We start from the raw sequence: 21,382 nt of genomic DNA, 5'->3' as shown, positions 1-21,382 counted from the left end.
TGGGCACTGCCCTGAGCTTCTTTTACTCAAGGTTAGCACTCCACCACCTGAGCCACAGCACCACTTCCGTTTTTTTCTGTTGATGTGATATTGAGGAATCGAACCCAGGGCTTCATGTACGCTTGGTAAGTGCTCTACCACTAAGCCACATTCTCATTCCCAGCTTCTGCTCCCCTGCTCCCCTGTTCCCCACCCCTCCCCTGTTCCCCTCCCCTCCCCTCTCCTCTCCTTTTCCCTTAACTTACTGAGGATTGAATTTGTACTTCCTAGGCAGATACTCAACGATCTGAGCCATGCCCCTGCCACTGGGCTACTCCCCACCGCTAGACCACACCCTGCTGCTGGGCCATGCCCCACTGAGAGAACCCGCCCCTGCCATTGGGCCCGCCCCTACAAGTAGACCACGCCCTTCCTTGGAGCCACGCCCCCTGGCAGCCACATTTTTGCAAAACAAGATCAGAGCACAGGGTTATTTGTAGGATAGGAGAGTCAAACTATGACACTGCCCTAGGGGACAGGTGGCCACACAGTTGTCACACCCTAGAAAGTCCAACAACAAGAGGGAGCCCTGACACAAAGCATGGATTTGGGTTGCAAATAGCATCATGCTGCATTTTACATTCACCATGTGATCCATTGTTCATCCCTCAAAAGCTCCTGTGGCTGGGGCCCCCCAAAGTGGCCCTAGTTATGTCTCTCACACCTTGAACTTGGTCTGACCCCACGGGAGGACTGAAGACAAAGGTCTCAGGACCCTCCTTTACCGCCTCCTTCCTGTCCCTCTTATTTATCCCTTCCTGGGGGGCTCCTGCCAGCACCTCCCACACGACCTTCCAGCAGTGGGTCCCATCCAGGAACCCCCCCCCCCAAGTTGGACCACACCAGGATCTCCACCCCTGTAGTTCCTGACCCTGGGGACAGCCTCAGTAATTACGAAACCATCTACATGGCAGCCTAAAGTGGCACCATCTTATCTAACATTGCCCAACACCTCCACAGGGCTGGAGCCAGATCCATTTGGCACTTTATAGCTGCCAGTGAGCCTGGGCAGAGCCCAGCCTGTGTTCAAGGTCAGGGGGGAAGGAGATGGGAGGGGGTGTCCATCCTTAAACAAAACTGGGGGATGTTGACAACCTCATGCTGATACATTTTCTCCCGTTGGATACAGTGCCTCATGCCTGTAATCCCAGCCACTCTAAGGGTAGAGACCATAAGCATCATCCTTGCAAACCTGCCCAGGCCAAAAACAAGAAAAAGTTAGTAAAGTCTCACTCATCTCCATAGTTAGCCTCACCCCAGTGATGAACAATACCTAGGATCCCAGCTAATTGAGAGATGAAAATAGGAGGATCAAGATCCAGGCCTACTGGGGGAAAATAGAGAGAGGGACTCTAGAGTCCTAAAAATAACAAAAGCAAAAAGGCCTAAATGTGACAGAACTTTCCTAGCCAGTGGACAGCTCTGTGTTCAGACTCACACTGGGGATGGGGGAGGGGAGAGAAGGAGGAGGAAGGAGAGAAAAAGAAAGCAAACATTTTCGGTCCTGTTCACCCATCCGCCTTGGCCTGCCACCTGGGACTGTGTCAGAGCCCTCAGGGCCCGGGGGGCGGAGGCCACCTGCTGCCCCAGATCCCGCTGCTCTGGGACGCTTTTGGGGCGCACTTGATCCCTGGGAGGCAAAACAAAACAGAAAACGACCAAGGGAAGCCAAGGCCAGGGCAGAGCCGGGCGGGACCCACTTCTGACCTCTCCAGGCAAAACCAGGCGTTGGCCCCCGGGTCGGTCCACAGAGGCGGCTGGCACCTCGCGAGGCACCATGAGCGGCCGCGTCGGGGACCTGAGCCCGCAGCAGCAGCAGGCGCTGGCCAGGGTGAGAGCCCTGGGGGACGGGGTGGCCGGGCGGGGAGGGGCGCGCGCCCCACGCTGCTGGCTCGGCTGGGACGGGGTCGGGCGCGCAGGTCCGCGGCTGCTGTGCGCAGTAGGTCCTGGGAGATCCCTCTCTGGGCCGCTCCCTGGGGGTGCGGGGACAGAGTCGGCTCGCCACCCCAGCTCTGGCCCTGGGTCCCCCCTAGTGGGGGGCTCTTGTGTGGCTCCTGGGACCTTGTTTGGCTCCTGGGACCTGGCCGCCCGCAGATTCCAGAGAGCCCTGCCAGATTGCGCCATTCTTTTGTTTGATTTCTTTTTTTTTTTTTTTCCTCTCTGTGTTCCAGGCCTCAAACCTATTCCCTTCGGCTTAACTCTTTGATTAGAAGGGAAACGGAGGGGTTTCGGGTTGGTTTGAGGGCTGTCCTGCAAACAGCCCCTGAGAGCGACAATGATCACAGGCAAGGAAAGGGGAGATTGCCCCCAGAATCTGGCTCAGACTTGGGTCTGTGAAAGAGTAGTGGAGAATCCTCAGGCCCAGAGACCCAGGTCTGTAATCTTAGTAATCAGAGAGGCTGGAATTGGGAGGATCGTGGTTTGAGGTCATCCCAGGGCGTGCCCCTCACCCCCCCTCCCCAAAAAAAGTTCTCAAGACTCCATCTCAATGAATCAACTGGGCAACATGGCACACTGTCAACTCCTCTATGCATGAAGCTGAGATCTGGAGGATGGGCGTTCTAGGCGCCCATCCAACCAGGAAGCAAGATCTTGTCTCCAAAGTACTCAGATCAAGCCGGGTGCCGGTGGCTCATGCCTGTAATCCTAGCTACTCAGGAAGCTGAGATCTGAGGATCATGGTTTAAAGCCAGCCCAAGCAGGAAAGTCTGTGAGACTCTTATCTCCAATAAACCACTAGAAAACCCGGAAGTGGCGCCGTGGCTCAAGCAGTGGAGCGCTCACCTTGAGCACAGGGGCAGTGCCCAGGCCCAGAGTTCAAGCCCCACAACTAACAAAAAACACCACCACAAGTACCCAGATCAGAAAAAGGCTGGAGGTGCTGCTCAATGATAGAGCGGTTGCCTAGCAAGCACAAAGCCCTGAGTTCAAACTGTGGTCATTAAAAGAAACCATCAGGTTTGTGGTGAATTTATTTTAGGTGTCTCCTTTAGGGAAGGCTTCTCCAGGGAGAAACGAGCCCCCTCACCCCCCCATAAAGGCAATAAAAGAGGGGCCCTGGCTGGGGGGCTGGTGGCTCACATCTGTTAGCTACTTAGGAGGCTGAGATCTGAGGATGATGCTTTGAAGCCAACCTGAGTAAGAAAGTCTGTGAGACCTTTTTTTTTTTTTCTTGCCAGTCCTGGGGCTTGAACTCAGGACCTAGGCACTATCCCTGAGATTCTTTTGCTCAAGACTAGCATTCTACCACTTGAGCCACAGCACCACTTCTGGCCTTTTCTGTGTATGTGGTGCTGAGGAATCAAACCCAGGGCTTCATGCATGCTAGACTCTACCACTAAGCCACATTCCCAGCACCCTCCATGGAATTCTTATCTCCAATGAACCACCAGAAAACTGGAAGTGGCACTGTGGCTCAAAGTGGTAGAGCACTCACCTTGAGCCCCGGCCCTGAGTTCAAGCCCCACAACCAACAACAGAATAAAAAATGGGGTCTTCCTTTGACAGAAAGGGGTTTACAGGAGGAGGCTAGGACCTCAGGTAAAGAAGAGTTCCCCAGTGAGTTCTATCCTCTGTACTGAGGGACACAGCAGGGTTCTAGGCATTGTGCTCGTGGGGCAGGGGTTGGGTGGCTGGACATCTGGTCTTTGGGGGTGAATTACGGTGAAGATACCTTATATGCTAGAGCTTCAAGCAATGTAAAAAAGTTTATTTTTACATTTTGTTACTATGATTTAAAAGTAATGAGGGCTTAGTTTTTTTTAAAAAATTATTTATTTAGTGCCAGTCCTGGTGCTTGAACTCAGGGCCTGAGCACTGTTCCTCAGCCTCTTCACTCATGGCTGGCACTCTACCACTTGAGCTACTGCTCCATTTCCAGCTTTTTGTACTTAACTGGAGATGAGTTTCATAGACTTTCCTGCCCCAGTCTAGCTTTGAGCCTGGATCCTCCGATCTCAGTCTCCTGAATGGCTTATTGTTTTTTCAACTGGGGCAAGGGGGAATGGAGAAAGAAGAGTGAGAGGTTACTCAAGGCCTTGGACACCCAGGGATTCTTCCTAAGCCTGGTGTGAACCATATCTAGTCACACTGCCAGATGCTGTCATCATCAAAGGACTTTGAACCTGTCCCACACCTGCTTGGTGGCTTTCCCGTGGTCCCAGGGACACCCCCCCCCACAAAAAAAAAACCAATTTTCTCAGACTCTGCCCCACCCCCAGCAGCCTCCCTTTCCCATGAAGCTTTTATTGCCCATTCAGAGTCATGCAGTGTGGTTGATACTGACGTTAAGTGCTCATTATTCCTTTTAAATGATGCAGTCAATTCATGATTGTTTTTCCTTCTTGGAAGTCCGGGGTTTGAACTCAGGACAAGCGCAGAGTTTGCTAGGCAGGTGTTCTACCACTTGAGTCATACCCCTAGTCTTTTTCACATTGGTTATGTATGAGATAGAGTTTCACATTTATGTCCAGAACAGCCTGGACTGGCATCCTCCTATGTGGCACTTCCTACAGAGCTGGATAAAGGTGTGAACTACCATACCTGGGTTTGTTGTTGTTGTTTGTTTGTTTGTGGCAGTCCTGGGGCTTGAACTCAGAGCCTGGTCTCTGTCCCTGAACCTCTTTTTTGCTCAAGGCTAGTGCTCTACCACTTGAACCACAGCTTCACTTCTGGCTTTTTCTGAGTAGTTTATTTGAGCTTGAGTTTTAAGAATTTTCCTGTCCAGGCTAGTTTTGAATCTTGATTCCCAGATCTCAGCCTCTTGAGTAGCTAGGATTACAGGTGTGAGCCATCAGCACCTGGCCTTTTTGTTGTTTTATTTTAACAGGTCTTGAGAACTGGTGTGTGTGTGTGTGTGTGTGTGTGTGTGTGTGTGTGTGTGTGTGTGTGTGTGTGTGTGTGTGTGTGTGTGTATGTGTGTGTGTGTGTGTGTGTGTGTGTGTGTGGACTAGAGCTTGAGCTCAGAGGCCATGTGTTAGTGAGGCTTGCTTACTCAGCTGGTACTCTGCCATTTGAGCCATAATTCCAGCCTGGCTTTTAAAAAATTAATTTATTGCAGTTATACAGGGATTACAATGACACCAGTCAGGCAATGAGTACATTTCCTTTCATACAGTGTCATCTGTTCCCTCATTCTCTCCCAGTCCCTCCTTCCTGCCTCTTCCCAGGAGTTGTACAGCTCACTTTCATCAATGTCCAGTGAGTTCCACTGCTGCACTTTTTCAATCTTTTTCCTCTGATTTTGTGCCCTCCTCCACCCTCCAAGATATACACATGAATATACCATACATAAGATAAAGAAGACAGAACCATCAAAACTAAAAACTTAAAAAAAAAAAAAAAAAGAAACCAGGCGCCAGTGGCTCACACCTGTAATCCTAGCTACGCAGGAGGCTGAGATCTGAGATCATGGTTCAAAGTCAGCCCTGGCAAAGAAGGTCTGTGAGATTTTTTTTTGGGTCCGGTCGTGGGGTCTGAACTCTGGGCCTGGGCGCTGTCCCTCAGCTCTTCAGCTCAAGGCTAGCACTCTACCACTTGAGCCACAGCGCCACTTCCGGCTTTTTTCTGTTTGCTTATGTGGTGCTGAGGAATCGAACCCAGGTCCTCATGCATGCAAGGCAAGCGCTCTACCACTGAGCCATCTTCCCAGCCCCGCCGTGAGATTCCTATATCTAATTAACCACCAGAAAACCAGAAGTGGTGCTGTGGCTCATGCGGTAGAGCACTCACCTTGAGCTGAAGAGCTCAGGGACAGCAACCAGGCCCACAGTTCAAACCCCATGACCAATTAAAAACAAAAAAAGCAGGGAGGGAGAGGGGGGGCTGAAGAATTCTCTTGTTTCCATTTGTTGGAATTCATTTCAGTGTGTATATTATTGTATATAAATGTGAAAAGGCACTTAGGCATTGCACCTTTCCTGTATCATTTGTCATATCCTAGTTCATTTTAGATCTAATTTCCATATATCAGAGCAAATATGCGCTGTTTGTCTCTCTGAACTTGGCTTATCTCACTTAACACGATCTGTTCTAGTTCCATTCATTTCCCTGCAAATGGCATTATTTTATTCTACTGGCTGCATATAATTCCACTGTGTTTTGGTGCCTCATATTTTTGGATCCCCTCATCTATAGTGGGGCACCTGGGCTGTTTCTATTTCTTAGCTATTGTGAATAATGCCAGCCTGGCTTTTTGCTGGTTATTTTGGAGATGGGGGTTGTGTGGTTTTTTCTGCCTGGGCTGGCTTTGAACTTTGACTTTCCAGATTGTAGACTCCTGAGTAGCTAGGATCACAGACATGAACTATCAGTACCTAGTTTGGTCTCAGGAACTTTTTGTCAAGGCTGACCTCCAGTTATGATTGTTCTAAACTCCATTCCGCCCCCCCCCCCCAAGTCACTGACTAGAGGTGTGAATCACTGCATGCATCTGGACATAAATACATTGTTATTCTAAATAGTCTCCATACAGCTAAAGACAGTTTGACAGATGGATCTCAAGGCTGCTGCTGCTGGCTTTAACTTAGATCTATTTTTTTTTTTGTTGTTGTTGTTGTTTTTTGGGTCCAGTCATGGGGCCTGAACTCTGGGCGTGGGCGCTGTCCCTCAGCTCTTCAGCTCAAGGCTAGCGCTCTACCACTTGAGCCACAGCACCACCTCCAGCTCTTTTCTTTTTGCTTATATGGTGCTGAGGAATCGAACCCAGGGCCTCAGGCATGCAAGACAAGCGCTCTACCACTGAGCCACCTTCCCAGCCCTAACTTAGATCTATTTAAAAGCCATGAATTCTATTTTCAGGTGCATCCTAATACAGCCCTGTGGCCATGAGGTTTTGAGCTTCCACCTCAGCCCTAAACTCCCAGGAGCTTCTCTAAAATCTGCTCCAAAGTCTCCCCCAGCGTGCTAGCTGCCTCCCACAGCCTCTGTCAGTCCCTTGCCTTTGACTTTGTCCCCAGAGTTTCCAGTCTGGTGGGCCCCATGAATCTAGTACCTGTTGGGCGCTGGACCAGTTGCTAAGGGCTTTACCCGCCCAGATTCCTTTGACTGGCACAAGTTTATCATTACCCCCCCCATTCCTCAGAAGAGGAAACTGAGTCTGGAGAGGGGTACTAGCTTGCTTCCACACCCAGCAATCACCCGGGGTTCTCCAGCTCAGGGTGGCAGATAAGTCTTGGGGCTGGAACCCTCTCTTCCTCCAGGGGTGGGCTGGGCATCCCGTTTCCAGAGGTGACAGTGGCTCAGGACGGGTGGCCTCAGTCAGTGGCCTGACTGCACTGGGGGTGGGGAGGGGTCGGGAGGGGGTGGCCCAGGGGGGGCAGGAGGGGGGGCAAGGGGGGGCTGTCTCATCTGCTCCTCTTGTGCCTTCCTCAGTTCCGGGAAGACCTCCAGGACATCCTGCCTGCCCTCCCCAAGGCCGATGACTACTTCCTCCTGTGTTGGCTCAGAGGTGAGACCGCAGGGCTTGGGGAGGCTGAGAGGGAAGTGAACAGTGCGGGGCTTGGGGACAGAGTTCCTGAGTGATAAGAAAGTCAGACTCTGGTTTCACCTGCTCTGGGTTCCAATCTAGCCACTAGCACAGCACAAAGTCCTGAAGTCTCAGTGTCTTGTTTATCTCTCACCATCAGAATCACTCTAGAGACAATGCGTGGGATATCCTTAAGAGGTGCCTAGACTGACTTTGAGCCTGACCTTGAACTTGACCTTCACTGGACAGTCTCTTCTGAGCTTGCCTTTGTTAGTCTCAGTTCCCCATGGACAGAGCTATTTCATACCCAGACACAAATCGAGCACACCCTCCCCAAGTGGGTTCTGAAGAGGCCTAGCAACCATTGCCATGACAACAAATCTCCATGACAACAATACAAAGAAGATGCCCAGCAAACGCTTGGGTGGATCTAAAGAAAAGTAGAGAAGGAATTTCATTAAAGAATTACAGTAGCAGTTTAACCAAAGTTTAATAATAACAGAAACAATACTAGGGCTTAGGGGTTAAAAACAAAACAAAATATTTAAACGTGTCCCATCTTATGGGATTTATTTTTTCAGTTAAGATGAGAAATGTCAGGGAGCAGTTCAGCAAATAGTCACACAGTATGAGGCTTAAAATGAGCCAAGCACCGGTGGCTTATGACTGTAAACCTAGGGTCTGAGATCTGAGAATCACAATTCAAAGCCAGCCCAGACAGGAAAGTCTGTGGGACTCTTATCTCACAGACTGGAAGTAGAACTGTGGCTCAAGTGATAGAGTACTATTTTCTTGAGCACACAAGCTCAGGGATAGTTCCCAGGCCCTAAGTTCAATCCCCATGACCAGTACACACACACACACACACACACACACACACACACACACACACACACACACACACACACACACACGGATGTTCAATAGGGAAAGCTTGGAACTTGATCCCAGCTCTGTGGCATGCAGCAATGTGCTGGTAAACAAGTTGTTAGTGTCCTTTTTGTGTGTGTCAGTTGTAGGGCTTGGTTGGACTCAGGGCCTGAGCATGCTTGCTCAAAGTTTGAGCACTGCCACTTTGAACTACAGTGCCATTCTGGTTTTCTGGTGGTTAATTGGAGATAAGAGTCTAGCAGGGGCTGGGAATATGGCTTCATGGAGAGTGCTTGTCTAGCATGCATGAAGCCCTGGGTTCGATTCCTCAGTACCACATTAATAGAATAAGCCAGAAGTGGTGCTGTGGCTCAAGTGGTAGAGTGCTAGCCTTGAGCAAAAGAATCTCAGGGATAGTGCCCAGGTCCTGAGTTCAAGCACCAGGACTGGCAAAAAAATGTCTTATGGACTTTTCTGCCTGGGCTAGCTTCAAACCAAGATCCTCAGACCTTAGGCTCCTAAGTAGCTAGGATTACAGGCATGAGCCACCAGTACTGGCTCCTACCTTTAGGTGCTATGACTCAATTTGAGGTCAGAGGTGTGTACCAGGCCTGCAGGAAGGAGGCCCAGGGGCTGGCCTTTCTCCCCCCCCCCCTTTTTTTAAATAGACATTTTGTTCCATCTGATACTTTGAAAAAGTTATCATCTTCATCAATTTTATTTTTAGAATAGTTTTAAATCTTCAGAAAATTACAACCACAGTATAGAAAGTTCCCAGATGTCTCTATTATTCACATCTTACTTTATTCTTTTAGGAACAAGGAAAAAAATGACATCAGCTGATATTGTTAGTTAAATCTGGAACTAGAGACTCTTGCCAATGGTATAAGAAAGGAAACGATAATCAGCAGCATAAGGATGAGAAGGAATTAAAACGTATTGCTGGCCAGGCGCCGGTGGCTCACGACTGTAATCCTAGCTACTCAGGAGGCTGAAATCTGAGGATCTCGATTCAAAGCCAGCCGGGCAGGGAAGTCTGTGAAACTCTTATGTCCAATAAACCACCAGAAAACAGGAAGTGGCGCTGTAGCTCAAGTGGTAGAGCGCTAGCCTTGAGCTGAAGAGCTGAGGGAGTGCTCAGGCTCAGAGTTCAAGGCCCATGACCGACAAAAAAACAAACAAACAAACAAAAAAAACTTGTTGCTGACAAATTTGTTATTGTACCTAAAAAATCAGCAGGATCAACAGGAAAAACATATAGGACTAATGAGAACATTCATCAATATGACCAGACACAAAAATCAGTACTATTAAACCAGGCACAGGTGGCTGACACCTGTAATCCTAGCTACTCAGGAGGCTGAGGTCTGAGGATTACAGTTCAAAGCCAGGCAGGAAAGTCCATGAGACTCTTTTTTTTTTTTTTTTTTTTGGTTGGTTGGGGCCTGAACTCTGGGCCTGGGCGCTGTCCCTCAGCTCTTCAGCTCAAGGCTAACACTCTACCACCTGAGCCACAGCGCCACTTCCAGCTTTTTCTGCTTATGTGGTGCTGAGGAATTGAACCCAGGGCCTCAAGCATGCAAGGCAAGCACTCTACCACTGAGCCACCTTCCCAGCTCCAACCTCCCACAAGACTCTTATCTCCAGTTAACTACCAAGAAAGCCAGAAGTGGAGCTATGGCTCAAGTGGTAGAGTGCTAGCCTTGAGCAACAAAGCTCAGGGACAGTTCCTAGTTCCTGAGTTCAAACCCCCAGGCCCCCCCCTCAAAAGAACGTCCAAACCCTCCCATGTATTGCTGGGGTGTGATGAAAAGGCAGGGGGTACCCCGACCCTGTCCCCACAAACCCTTAGAGAAGAATTGCCCTCCAGGCCTGGCCTCTTCTTTCCTCATTTGCTTGCAGCTCGGAACTTTGACCTGCAAAAGTCTGAGGACATGCTCCGCAAGGTGAGCCCCTGCAGCCACGCCCTGCCTCCCTGGGTCATACTCCAGATATCATACTTCTTCTTCCTTCCTCTTCCTCTCTGCATCACGCCAGGCTCCTTCTCCTTTGTTATTTATTTATTTATTTTTGTCCCCATCCTGGAGCTTGAACTCACGGCCTGGGTGCTGTCCCTGAGCTCCTTTTGGTCAAGGTTAGTGCTCTACCACTTGAGCCACAGTGCCACATCCGGCTTTTCCTGAGTAGTTGATTGGAGATAGGAACCAGCTTGGGCTGGCTTCAAATCGTGATCCTCCGATCTCAGCCTCCTGAGTAGCTAGCATTATAGGCATGAACCACCAGTGCCTGGCTTCCTTCTCCTTTAAACTCTCCTCCCCCCTTGCCCAGGGCTGAGGGGATGCTCGGAGGGGGTTTTGGTGGTCCTGGGACAGAGGGACTGACCTGCTGTCCCCAGATGTCCTTGGGGGCCTTTGGGGGCAGGCAGACTCTTCATCTCCTGTCACTTCTGCAGCATGTGAGATTCCGGAAGCAGCAGGACCTGGACCATATTCTCACGTGGCAGCCCTCAGAGGTGAGCCCCAAGCCATCTCCCCCATGCCATCAAACACCCCTTTCTGGGTTCCTCTGCTCTCCATGTCCAGACACTTGTTGGCGGGGGGGGAGGGGAGAGGGCGTCGAGGGGATGCAGTGTGGTGGGCCTGCTTGAATCCAACCCTGACCTGTGTGTCCAGGTGGTCCAGCTGTATGACTCAGGTGGACTGTGTGGCTATGACCACGAAGGCTGCCCTGTGTGGTTTGATATCATTGGGACCATGGACCCCAAGGGTCTCCTCCTGTCAGCCTCCAAGCAGGAGCTGATCCGGAAACGCATCAAGGTCTGTGAGCTGCTCCTGCACCAGTGCGACCTGCAGAGCCAGAGGGTGAGCCGCTGGGGGAGGGGGCACCCACCAGGTGCCGGGTCCATCCAGAGGAGACTGTCCCCAGGACCAGGGAGGAGTCGCATCCTGTTTCCCAGCCTCCTCCCAGCTCTGGGCACTCAGGACTCATGGTAGAACATGGGTTTCTCCCTCTATCTCTGTTTCTCTGAGCTGCAGGTGGATCCTTAGTGAGTCAACCTAACACCGGGGGTGCTGGCCTTGGTTTTATGATGCTAGACGCACACTCTCTGGTGGACATCTTGTGCCATGACAGCATGAAATGGCTATTGGCTGACTCCACGGGACTCCTGTCATAAATGCTGGCTATAAAATAGGCCCTTACCAGCTACTTAGGAGGCTGAGATCTGAGGATCGTGGTGGTTTGAAGCTAGCCTGAACAGAAAAATCCATAGAGACTTTTCTAAAATAACCAGCAAACAGCTGAACTAGGGGCTGGGTTCAAGTGGTAGCACACCAGCAGAACCAGCAAGCCAAGGAAGAGATCTTGAGTTTAAACTCCAGTATGAGGAAAGAATGTGTGTGTGTGTGTGTGTGTGTGTGTGTGTGTGTGTGTGTGTATTTGAGAAGAAAAATGGATTTCTACTAAATATGTACAGATTTTTTTCTTGTTATTATTTCGTGGGGAATATAGCATAACCATCACTTAGATAGCATGCACATTGTGTGAGCTATTATAAATCTTCTAGCAATTATCTAAGGTATACAGAAGGATCTTTGTAAGTTATATGCCAACACTGCAGTATCTTTATTTGAAGGTGTCTGTGAAGAGTCTTGGAACTGACTTTGTACTATTGTACGTAAAGTCTCTGGAGAGTCTTTTTTTTTGGGGGGGGTCCAGTCATGGGGCCTGAACTCTGGGCCTGGGTGCTGTCCCTCAGCTCTTCAGCTCAAGGCTAGCACTCTACCACTTGAGCCACAGCGCCACTTCCGGCTTTTTTCTGTTTGCTTATGTGGTGCTGAGGAATCGAACCCAGGGCCTCATGCATGCAAGGCAAGCGCTCTACCACTGAGCCACCTTCCCAGCCCCTCTCTGGAGAGTCTTGTATTAATTATGTTGTTAACTGATTCCAGAGAACAGTGTCAGCTAACCGTGATGGCATCCCAGGAACCTACAGACACATCTAGGGCTCAGGACCTTGGTGTGCAGTGTCCCCTTAAACCCTAAATGGTCTCCTTTGTGTTGGGCTGCCAGGATTGCTGGTGACAAAGGGGGTGGAGAGAGGAACTCCAGCCTCTCCAGCCACACTCTGACAAATGCTCCTGCTCTGTTCCATGTAGCTGGGCAGGAAGATCGAGACATTTGTGATGGTGTTTGACATGGAGGGACTGAGCCTAAGACACTTGTGGAAGCCAGCTGTGGAGGTCTACCAGCAGGTGAGGTGGGGAGTAGGCGGGGAGTAGGCGGGGAGTAGGCGGGGAGTAGGCGGGGAGTAGGCAGGGAGTAGGCTATAGGCAGAAATGTCAATGGGCCCTAGGCCAATAGGGAGCCATGGCCCATGCAGCTTCCCATACATGGAGAAACAAAGATGACCTCCAGGGGCCCCAGGGACCAGCCAGTGATGCTGGCCCAAGGAGAAAGAGGCTCAAAAATGATAAGATAAGAACTGGGAATGTGAATTAGTGGTAGAGTATGGCTCAAGTGGTAGAGTGCTAGCCTTAAGCAAAAGAAGCTCAGGGCTAGTGCCTACGCTCTGAGTTCAAGGCCCAGGACTGACTAAAAAAAAATAATATGACACTGAGGAGCAGGCAAATGCTCTTGGGAAAGGCCACAGAAATCTGGGGATCACAGGCATGACCAGACCCATTCTCCATTCACAGTTTTTTGCCATCCTAGAAGCAAATTATCCTGAGACAGTGAAGAAATTAATTGTGATTCGAGGTGAGCCCATGATTGACTTGATCTGAGGAGGGAAAGTGGGGGACAGGGTGAGGGGAGACAGTACCTTAAGAGCTGATAGTTTTACCAAGCACCAGTGACGGCTCGTGGCTATAATCCTTGAATCCTTGTTACTCGGAAGGCTGAGATCTGAGGATCATGGTTCAAAGCCAACCTGGGCAGCAGAGTCTGTGAGACTCTTATCTCCAATTAATCATCAAAAAGCTGGAGGTAGAGTTATGGCTCAAGTGGTAGAACACTAGTCATGAACAAAACAAGCTCAGAGACAGCACCCAGGCCCTGAGGTCAAGTCCTAGTACTGGCATAAATACACGCATGTGCGCGCGCGTGTGCGCGCGCGCACACACACACACACACACACACACACACACACAGAGGGTTTCATGGTTTCTCAAATCATCCTTTTGTGGAAAACTGGTGACTTGTTTGATTTTTGTGTTTTTTATTTTTGTCCTTTATAATATTCAAAATTCTAACCAGGTGCCAGTGGCTCATGCCTCCAATCTTAGCTACTCAGGAGGCTGAGATCTGAAGATCACTGTTGGAAGCTAGGCAAGGCAGGAAAGTCCTTGTCTTATCTCCAATTAATCACAGAAAAAGCTAGAAGGACACTGTGCCTCAAAGTGGTAGAGCACTAGCCTTGAGCAAAAAGGAGCTCAGGGATCGCACCCAAGCCCAGAGTTCAAGCCCCAGGACTGCCAATATTTGCTGTTATTTTCTTGGTAACAGAAGATCCATGTGCCAGGCTGGGAAGGTGGCTCAGTGGTAGAGCGCTTGCCTTGCATGCCTGAGGCTCTGGGTTCGATTCCTCAGCACCACATAAGCAAAAAGAAAAAAGCCAGAAGTGGCGCTGTAGCTCAAGTGGTAGAGCGCTAGCCTTGAGCTGAAGAGCTGAGGGACAGCGCCCAGGCCCAGAGTTCAGGCCCCACGACCGGACCAAAAAAAAAAAAAAAGAAGATTCATGTGCCATATTGACTAGCAAATACACCTGTCTCCTATGGCCCTGAATCATATGATCTGGGTTTAACTCTCACAAGCTCTGTGACTCTGAGCAAGCCTATTGCATCCACTGAGCCTGTTTCTTCACTGTGTGAAATGGGGACATGAGGACCTTTTGCCCTATGAGACACATGTTAAATCAGCCACTCTGTGGAGAGGGCCAAAATTCAGCATGGGACAGGGGTTCTAAAGTGAACTCCCCATTTGATTATACCCCAAGATATTTCAGGGCTACCTGGGAAAATCTTGAGTGTGGAAAGGAAGAGGTTTTATTTTGGAGTCGCCATCATTGACCTTAGAGCCACCTTGTATCCACACCTTACAAAGGGTTTCCTGAGGGCTGGGTGCTGTGCCACCAGCATGATTTCACCCCTCATTTGACATTTCACCCCTAACATTACGAAGACTCAGAGAGGGTGAGTCACTAGCTAAAAGTCACACAGCAGGGAATGACAGAATCCAGACCCTCATCCAGCATCCCTCAAGCACAGACCCTGGGCTGCAGCTTTATTGACCTGGGTGGTCTCTGGTCCAGCCTCCCAAGGGACTTTCATGGGTCTCAGCCCCCAGGCTTTTCCCAGTGGCTTTCAACTTGGTCAAGTCATTCATGGGCGAGGTGACCCAGAAGAAGATTGTGATTCTGGGAGGTGAGTGTTGTGCCCTCGTGGGCCAGGCTCATCTTGGCATCTGCGTGGGAGGAAGTAGGTTGCATGCCCCATTTTTGCCCCAGTCTCCCTCTTCACTCCCTGATCCTGCCTTGGCCCAGACTCTGGGCTGACAGCAAGGCAAGCAAGCTGTAGATCATTGGGGCCATCAAATTCCCCCCCTGGGACCTGTTCCCTCTTTGCCCAGTCTCCCCCAAACCCTAGAGATCCACCTCCTCTCTGTCAGTCTCCCTGAGCGCCCTGCCTCCCTGGCCCAGAGCCTCCTCCCCTCCCAGGAGCCTCCCCGAGTCCTTCAGAGACCCCCCTTTCTCCTCCCTGAGTCCCCCTTTTGCTCCCATTGCAGACAACTGGAAGCGGGAGTTGCACAACTTTATCAGCCCCGACCAGCTTCCGGTGGAGTTTGGGGGGACCATGACTGATCCTGACGGCAACCCCAAATGTCTGAGCAAGGTACAAGGTGTCAGGGGGGTGTCTGGGAAGGGAGGAACAGCGGTGGCCCTGTGCTTGCTCACTTGTCTCTCGTGCAGATCAATTATGGGGGTGATGTTCCCCAGAAGTACTACGTGTGCAAACAAGTGAAGATGCAGTATGAGCACGTGGCATCTGTGGGCCGAGCGTCCTCACAGCACGTGGAACACGAGATCCTGTTCCCAGGCTGTGTGCTCAGGTAGGGATGGCCGCTGCCTGTCATCCTAGCTACTCAGGAGGCTGAGATCTGAGGATCACGGTTCAAAGCCAGCCTGGGCAGGAAAGTCCATGAGACTCCTATCTCCAAGGAACCACCAGAAAACCAGAAGTGGCGCTGTGGCTCAAAGTGGTGGAACGCTAGCCTTGAGCACGCACACACACACACACACACACACACACACACACACACACACACACACACACACACACACACACACACACACGGGGGGGGGGGGGACAGCAGAACCCGAGCAGGTGGTCAGTGGAGCTCTGTCCACTGCAGGTGGCAGTTTTCATCAGATGGTGGCGACATTGGCTTTGGGGTTTTCCTGAAGACCAAGATGGGGGGCCGGCAGAAGGCTGCAGAGATGACGGAGGTGCTGGCCAGCCAGCGCTACAATGCCCACATGGTGCCCGAGGACGGGAGCCTCACCTGCCTCAAAGCCGGCGTCTGTAAGAGCTGTGATTTTTCTGGAGTGATGTTGGGTTTTCTCTTTGCTTTGGTGACCGGAGAGAAAAAGCTGATCATGTCTTGCAGCCCAGGCTCTCTGGGTGACCTTCAATCCTAGCTCTCGGGGAGGTTGTGGCGGTGTGGGGGACAGTCCCTGGTCTCCAAGGGTGTTGGCGTTAGGATCTTAGGGTTATGAATGACTCCTGCATGCGGATACAAAGACAGAGATATGTTGTGGAAGGAAAAGCAGGGTTCAGAGCCCAGGCTATGGGAATCAATCAGCTCCTGGGAAACCTCCACACCAGGTTCTTCATGCTAAATGACAGGTGAGTGAGCAGCTGTGGAGTTAGTATGAAGCCACCACCCCAAGACCAGGCTTCCAGCAGCTGTGTGGCCTTGGCCTCCCAGGGCCTCCCTAGCCAGAGACAGTCCAGGTAGTATTACCAGAAGCAGCTAGGCCCACTGTCCTGGTCAGCCTCCCAGTACTATAGCAAAATACCTGAGAGGATTAACTGAGAAAGCAGGAAGGTTCATTTGGGGGCTCACAAGTTCTGGAAGCTCCAATCTATGATGGATTGACCTGGTGGTTTGGGGGCCTCTAGCAAAGCGAGAGGAAAGAGAACGGGGGTCAGAGTTCCACAGTCCCCTTCATGGGCATGACTCCTCCCCACCCCGTGGCCTAAGGATGCTCTTCAAGGGCCCACCTGCTAAAGGTTCCAGCACCTTCTAATAGCACTACCCTGGGGACCAAGCCTTTCCTACTGGATCTTTGGAGCAGGGGAGATACCAAAGCCCAGTACCTTCCATTATGGGGAAGGGCTCTGAGGATCGGGGAGCTGTGACACGCTGAGGTATAGAGTCACTCCACACGCTGGCTTTAGGTTGTCCACAGCGCCTCCAAGAGGGCAGCAGAGCCGACAGTGGACTTGGGGTTCTCAGCTGCTGCTGGTGCTCAGGTCAGCCCTGGACAGGCGATTCTCAAGGGCCCCAGGTGTGAACTTGTGCAGGACTGGCTCCACCTGATCCCTGGTTCATCCCTAACAGATGTCCTGCGCTTCGACAACACCTACAGCCTGATGCACTCCAAGAAGGTCAGCTACACTGTGGAAGTGCTGCTCCCCGACAAGTCCTGTGAGGAGAAGCTGCAGGGTCTCCAGGCCGCGGGACCATCCCCAGTCCAGTGAATACCCTAACTGCTCCATGTCTGCCCCCTCCAGCCCCTTCCCTCCCCTCCCTTCCCCTCCCCTCTCCTCTCAGGCCGGGAGCATGCTTAAAGGTGACCACAGCCAGCCACCTACCCTGCATCTCCATCTCAGCCTGCTCCAGGGTATATCTGGCACAGTGGCCAAGCAGGAACGGGGGATGAATGATATCTAGGCCAACCTGAAGATTGGCACAAGCGCCTCACCCCTGGTTCCTACAGAAGGAGATTGAGGACAAGTTTGAGTCCACTGAGGAAGGGTCCTGCCTGCAGAAAGGCCTTGGTGTCTTCCTGACAATGTCCACCATCCCAAGGTTCATTCGTGCCTGGTGTCCCAGGGTTGATGAGGTGGCAGTGCACAAACCTCAGGCTCTCCAGGAGTCTGAGAAGAGCAGGGGACCCTGTTTACTCCAGGAAGTCACCAGGGATGGACGCTCCCCCCCCCCATAGGCAGCCAATCGTGTTCTCCCACCTTTGATAACCTTTGGATACCAGGAGGGAAGCCACGCCCACCCTCAAAGATGATTGGGTAAAGGCTGAGTCTTCCATCCAATGATCTTGCCGTTGGGGAAGGTGCTGTCCTGGGTGCTTCTTGGAGAATCACCCATATTTCCTTTCTCTTTGTGTCTCACTAATGGGACAGTGGAAAGCCAGCTGCCAACACCTTTTGCCCAGGTCACCCCAGAGCTGGTTGGCCAGGGCTTCTGCACGTGGCCTCTTGAAGGCTGGTTGTCCCACAGCTCTGGGTGCAGAACCATGACCAGCGGCAGGTTGGATTGCACTTAACTGAGCAGATGATGCCTGGGTGTGACGCTGATGTGGATGCAATGAAGCCATCACCTGGGGCCTTCATCTCCAGCTCAGAGGTCATGTGTCTCACCCGGCCCCTCCCAGAAGCCAGTTCAGCAGGGGCTTCTGGCCAGGGGCTTCATGAGCAGGAAATCTGACTCCTCCCCTTCATGCCCTGGTTCCCCCCAACCGCACATTAACAGGAACTTCCAAATATATATATATTTGGTTGGTGGTGGGGCCTGAACTCTGGGCCTGGGCGCTGTCCCTCAGCTCTTCAGCTCAAGGCTAGCGCTCTACCACTTGAGCCACAGCGCCACTTCCGGCTTTTTTCTTTTTGCTTATGTGGTGCTGAGGAATCGAACCCAGGGTCTCATGCATGCAAGGCAAGCACTTTACCACTGAGCCACCTTCCCAGTCCCCCGCATATATATTTTTTTAAGGGAAGAACATGATGACGCTTGGAAGCAGACATCGTTTGGAGAACTGTCTCCAAGTCCCTTCATGGTTAGTCTGCACAGGAATTCCACTGTCTTAACAAAACCAGACTCAGGTGACCCTCAGAGCTGGCTGTGGTAGGGGTGTAGAAGGAGATTGGCAAGAAAAAAACAAATCTGGCTGCGCTGGCTCTGATGGCTTGGGGCTGTCTGTCAGGCAGGAGTCGGGGGACATCCCCCAGTCCAGGGGCTGCCCCTGAATCTGAGATGGGGCAGGCATTTCCATCACTTGAGGAGCCCAGGTTTTCCAGGGCTGCTTTTGGACAATCCTCAGCAGCCTTGGGGGTGTGGCTAGTGGCACTTGGGAGGATCCTGTGCCAAATTTACTAAGCTCATCTCTTGTCATGACCCGGAATCAAAATATTTCAGTGGCCGGGCATCTGTAATCTAGCTACTCAGGAGGCTGAATTCTAAGGATTGCAGTTCAAAGCCAGCTCAGCCAGGAAAGCCTGTGAGACTCATATCCAATTAAGCATCAGAAAACCAGAAGTGGCTCTGTGGTTCAAAGTGGTAGAGCACTAGCCTTGAGCAAAAAGAGCTCAGGAACAGCACCCAGACCCCGAGTTCAAGCCCCACAACCAAAATAAAAAGTTTCAGTGTAGGCTTTACATGTTATTGCCTAAAAACTAGAGGTTACTGGACTTGAAATTGACCTTGACCTTCTGACCACCCACAGCCAATTTCCTCCATCAACACAGCCTGATAGCAAACCACTCTACCCCATGCACAAGGCTTTCCTGAGGCCCCATCACAGGACTTTCCTGTCACCAAGTAGCCATGTGCCAACCAGCTCTGAATTCTAGAGCTGCCATAGCATACTGCATATTTAAGCAATGATCACCGAGGTGGCTATTTTGTGGAAGTGACCACAGAATCTTCTCTCTGGCAAGGTGAGCAGGGACAGATTGAGAACCCAGCAGAGCATGCCATGGATCCTCAACCATCCTGTCCAAATGTACACTGTCAATGTCTTACAAAAATGACCCCCCCCCAAAAAAAGCTTAGGTGACAGGAGGCTGAGATCTAGAAGACAGTGATTCAAAGTTGGCCCAAGCAGAAAAGTTTGAGAGAGTCTAACTGCAAAATAACCAGCCAAAAGCTAGGTTGAAGGCATGGCTCAGATGGTAGAGTGCCAGCCAAGCAAGCAAGCAAGCCATCCAAGCAAGCATGAGACCCTGAGTTCAAACCCCAGTGCCAGCAAAACAAACAAAACAGAAGATACCCAGAAAGGGGGTCCTGCTGACTTACCCAAAGTTTGTTTCTTTATCTACCCATCTAAGTCTTCATTGTTCATTTGAGTTTCTAACTAGTACCAGCATTGCAGACCTGGAATACCAGAGCTATTGAGCTGACCCAAGACTGCTCCTGGGGAGAGAGGCAGAAATGATTCTGATGACCCATTAATTAGCCAGTGGTGATGTTACATGTGTTGCTTGTGTGGCCAGGAACTGAATTCTGGGGGAACATCCAGTGAGGAAACCTGATTTGGACAGGGAGAGTAAAGTGAGTTTTGCCTAAGAAAACTCCACTGAAGGATATGGGGGTCCAGGTTGGGGGGAAGCCATCCAGGCTGAGGAATAGGGACTGGGTAACTGCAGGGTATTTGGTCCTGAGGAAAGGCCAGGTTATCAATTGACTCCTTACTGTTTGCTATTCATGACTGTACGTATGCATGACTGTACATGTATTAAAAGATTATTAATGAAATTGTGCTGTGGTGTAATGATAAAATGGATTCTACTGATTTGTCAAGGGGGAAATCAACAAAACTTTGTCAGGAGCCCATCCAAACCATTCGTCAGAAAGGTTGGAAATCCTGGCTACCGAGAAGGTTGAGAGCTGAGGATCACGCTTTAAAGCCAGCCTGGTCAGGAAAGTCTGTGAAACATTTATCTCCAATTAACCATCAAAAATAAGTCAAAAGTAGCCGGGCATCAGTGGCTCACACCTGTAATCCTAGCTACTCAGGAGGCTGAGAGCTGAGAATCACAGTTCAAAGCCAGCCTGGTCAGGAAAGTCCATGAGACACCTACCTGCAATAAATTACTCAGAAAAAGCTGGAAGTGGTGCTGAGGCTCAAGTGGTAGAGCACTAGCCTTGAGCAAAAGAAGCTCAGAGACAGCGCCCAGGCCCGAGTTCAAGTACCAGAACTGGCAAAAAAAAAAGCCAAAAGTGGAGTTGTGATTCAAGTGGTAGAGCAACAAACCTTGAACAAAAAGAGCTAAAGTACAGCGCCCAGGCTCTGGTTCAAGCCTCAGTACCAGCATTGAAACAAAGAGAGAGAGAGATTGGAAATGGAAATCTGGGTGAACAGGAATGTGCCGGACGTTGGGGCCCTGGGGTGACCCTTTAGCATGGCTTCGTAATGTCCTAGAAGGAGGGTGGACCCAGCAAGCAGCTCTGTCTACTATGGTGGTTTGTTTTTGTGGCGATTGTCACCATGGTCCCCTGGGAGCTTGTCAAAAGAGTTGGTAAACACCACTTGAGGACCTTACTTGGAGAGGGTGTAGCTATGGGGCTTGTGCCAGGGCAGGCTCCTTCCCTAGGATCTTTGTTTCCAGGGAGGGAAAATTAATCTTGTGGGGCCCCAAGACACCCCATAGTTCATGGGTTGGGCACTGCAGGCCTGAAATATTAACCACTCAGAAGGCTGAGATCTGAGGATTGTGTTCCAACTCAGCCTGGGAAGGAAAGACTGTGAGACTCTTATCGCCAATGAACCACCAAAACACCAGAAGTGGAGCTGTAGTTCAAGTGGTAGAATGCCCAAGCCCTGAGTTCAAGCCTCAGGTTTCTGGTTACTGTCCACCCCCTTCATGGAAATGTAAGGTTAATGGAGGGCGTGGGATTATTTTGACGTATTCTAAAATATCTGAGAAGTGGTTAGTATTGCATGTCTAATATATATCTGTTTAGTAATAAAAAATAAAACAGACATAAAAA

General features: G+C 50.7%; 1 protein-coding gene across 2 annotated transcripts; it reads left to right on the top strand.

The window, feature by feature from the left end:
• Positions 1 to 1,585: 1,585 nt before the first annotated feature.
• On the top strand, positions 1,586 to 20,146 carry LOC138808376 (SEC14-like protein 4). 2 transcript variants are annotated; one of them, XM_069994540.1, is made up of 12 exons: positions 1,586 to 1,870; positions 7,411 to 7,486; positions 10,277 to 10,320; positions 10,827 to 10,886; positions 11,047 to 11,190; positions 12,532 to 12,627; positions 13,072 to 13,132; positions 14,713 to 14,796; positions 15,158 to 15,264; positions 15,342 to 15,481; positions 15,785 to 15,954; positions 16,997 to 20,146. In XM_069994540.1, the coding sequence occupies exons 1-12, from the start codon at positions 1,817 to 1,819 to the stop codon at positions 17,134 to 17,136; spliced, it is 1,176 nt and encodes a 391-aa protein (XP_069850641.1). In that variant the 5' UTR covers positions 1,586 to 1,816; the 3' UTR covers positions 17,137 to 20,146. The 2 variants fall into 2 exon arrangements, with proteins under 2 accessions (XP_069850641.1, XP_069850640.1); XM_069994539.1 differs by having other exon boundaries at positions 1,587 to 1,870; positions 11,047 to 11,235.
• The last annotated feature ends 1,236 nt before the right edge of the window (positions 20,147 to 21,382 follow it).

This window comes from Dipodomys merriami, unplaced genomic scaffold, assembly GCF_024711535.1.
Source record: "Dipodomys merriami isolate MVZ:Mamm:240054 unplaced genomic scaffold, mDipMer1.0.p SCAF_45, whole genome shotgun sequence".
NCBI lineage: Eukaryota > Metazoa > Chordata > Mammalia > Rodentia > Heteromyidae > Dipodomys > Dipodomys merriami.
Note: the sequence above shows the minus strand (reverse complement) of the source record. Positions and strands in the feature narration are given on the sequence as shown.

Excerpts from the sequence above, each read along its gene's own strand:
- LOC138808376 (XM_069994539.1), top strand. The coding sequence starts at position 1,817 with ATGAGCGGCCGCGTCGGGGACCTGAGCCCGCAGCAGCAGCAGGCGCTG. Across the intron at positions 10,887-11,046 it reads TCACGTGGCAGCCCTCAGAG|GTGGTCCAGCTGTATGACTC; the intron begins GTGAGCCCCAAG and ends CTGTGTGTCCAG. Across the intron at positions 14,797-15,157 it reads GAAGATTGTGATTCTGGGAG|ACAACTGGAAGCGGGAGTTG; the intron begins GTGAGTGTTGTG and ends CTCCCATTGCAG.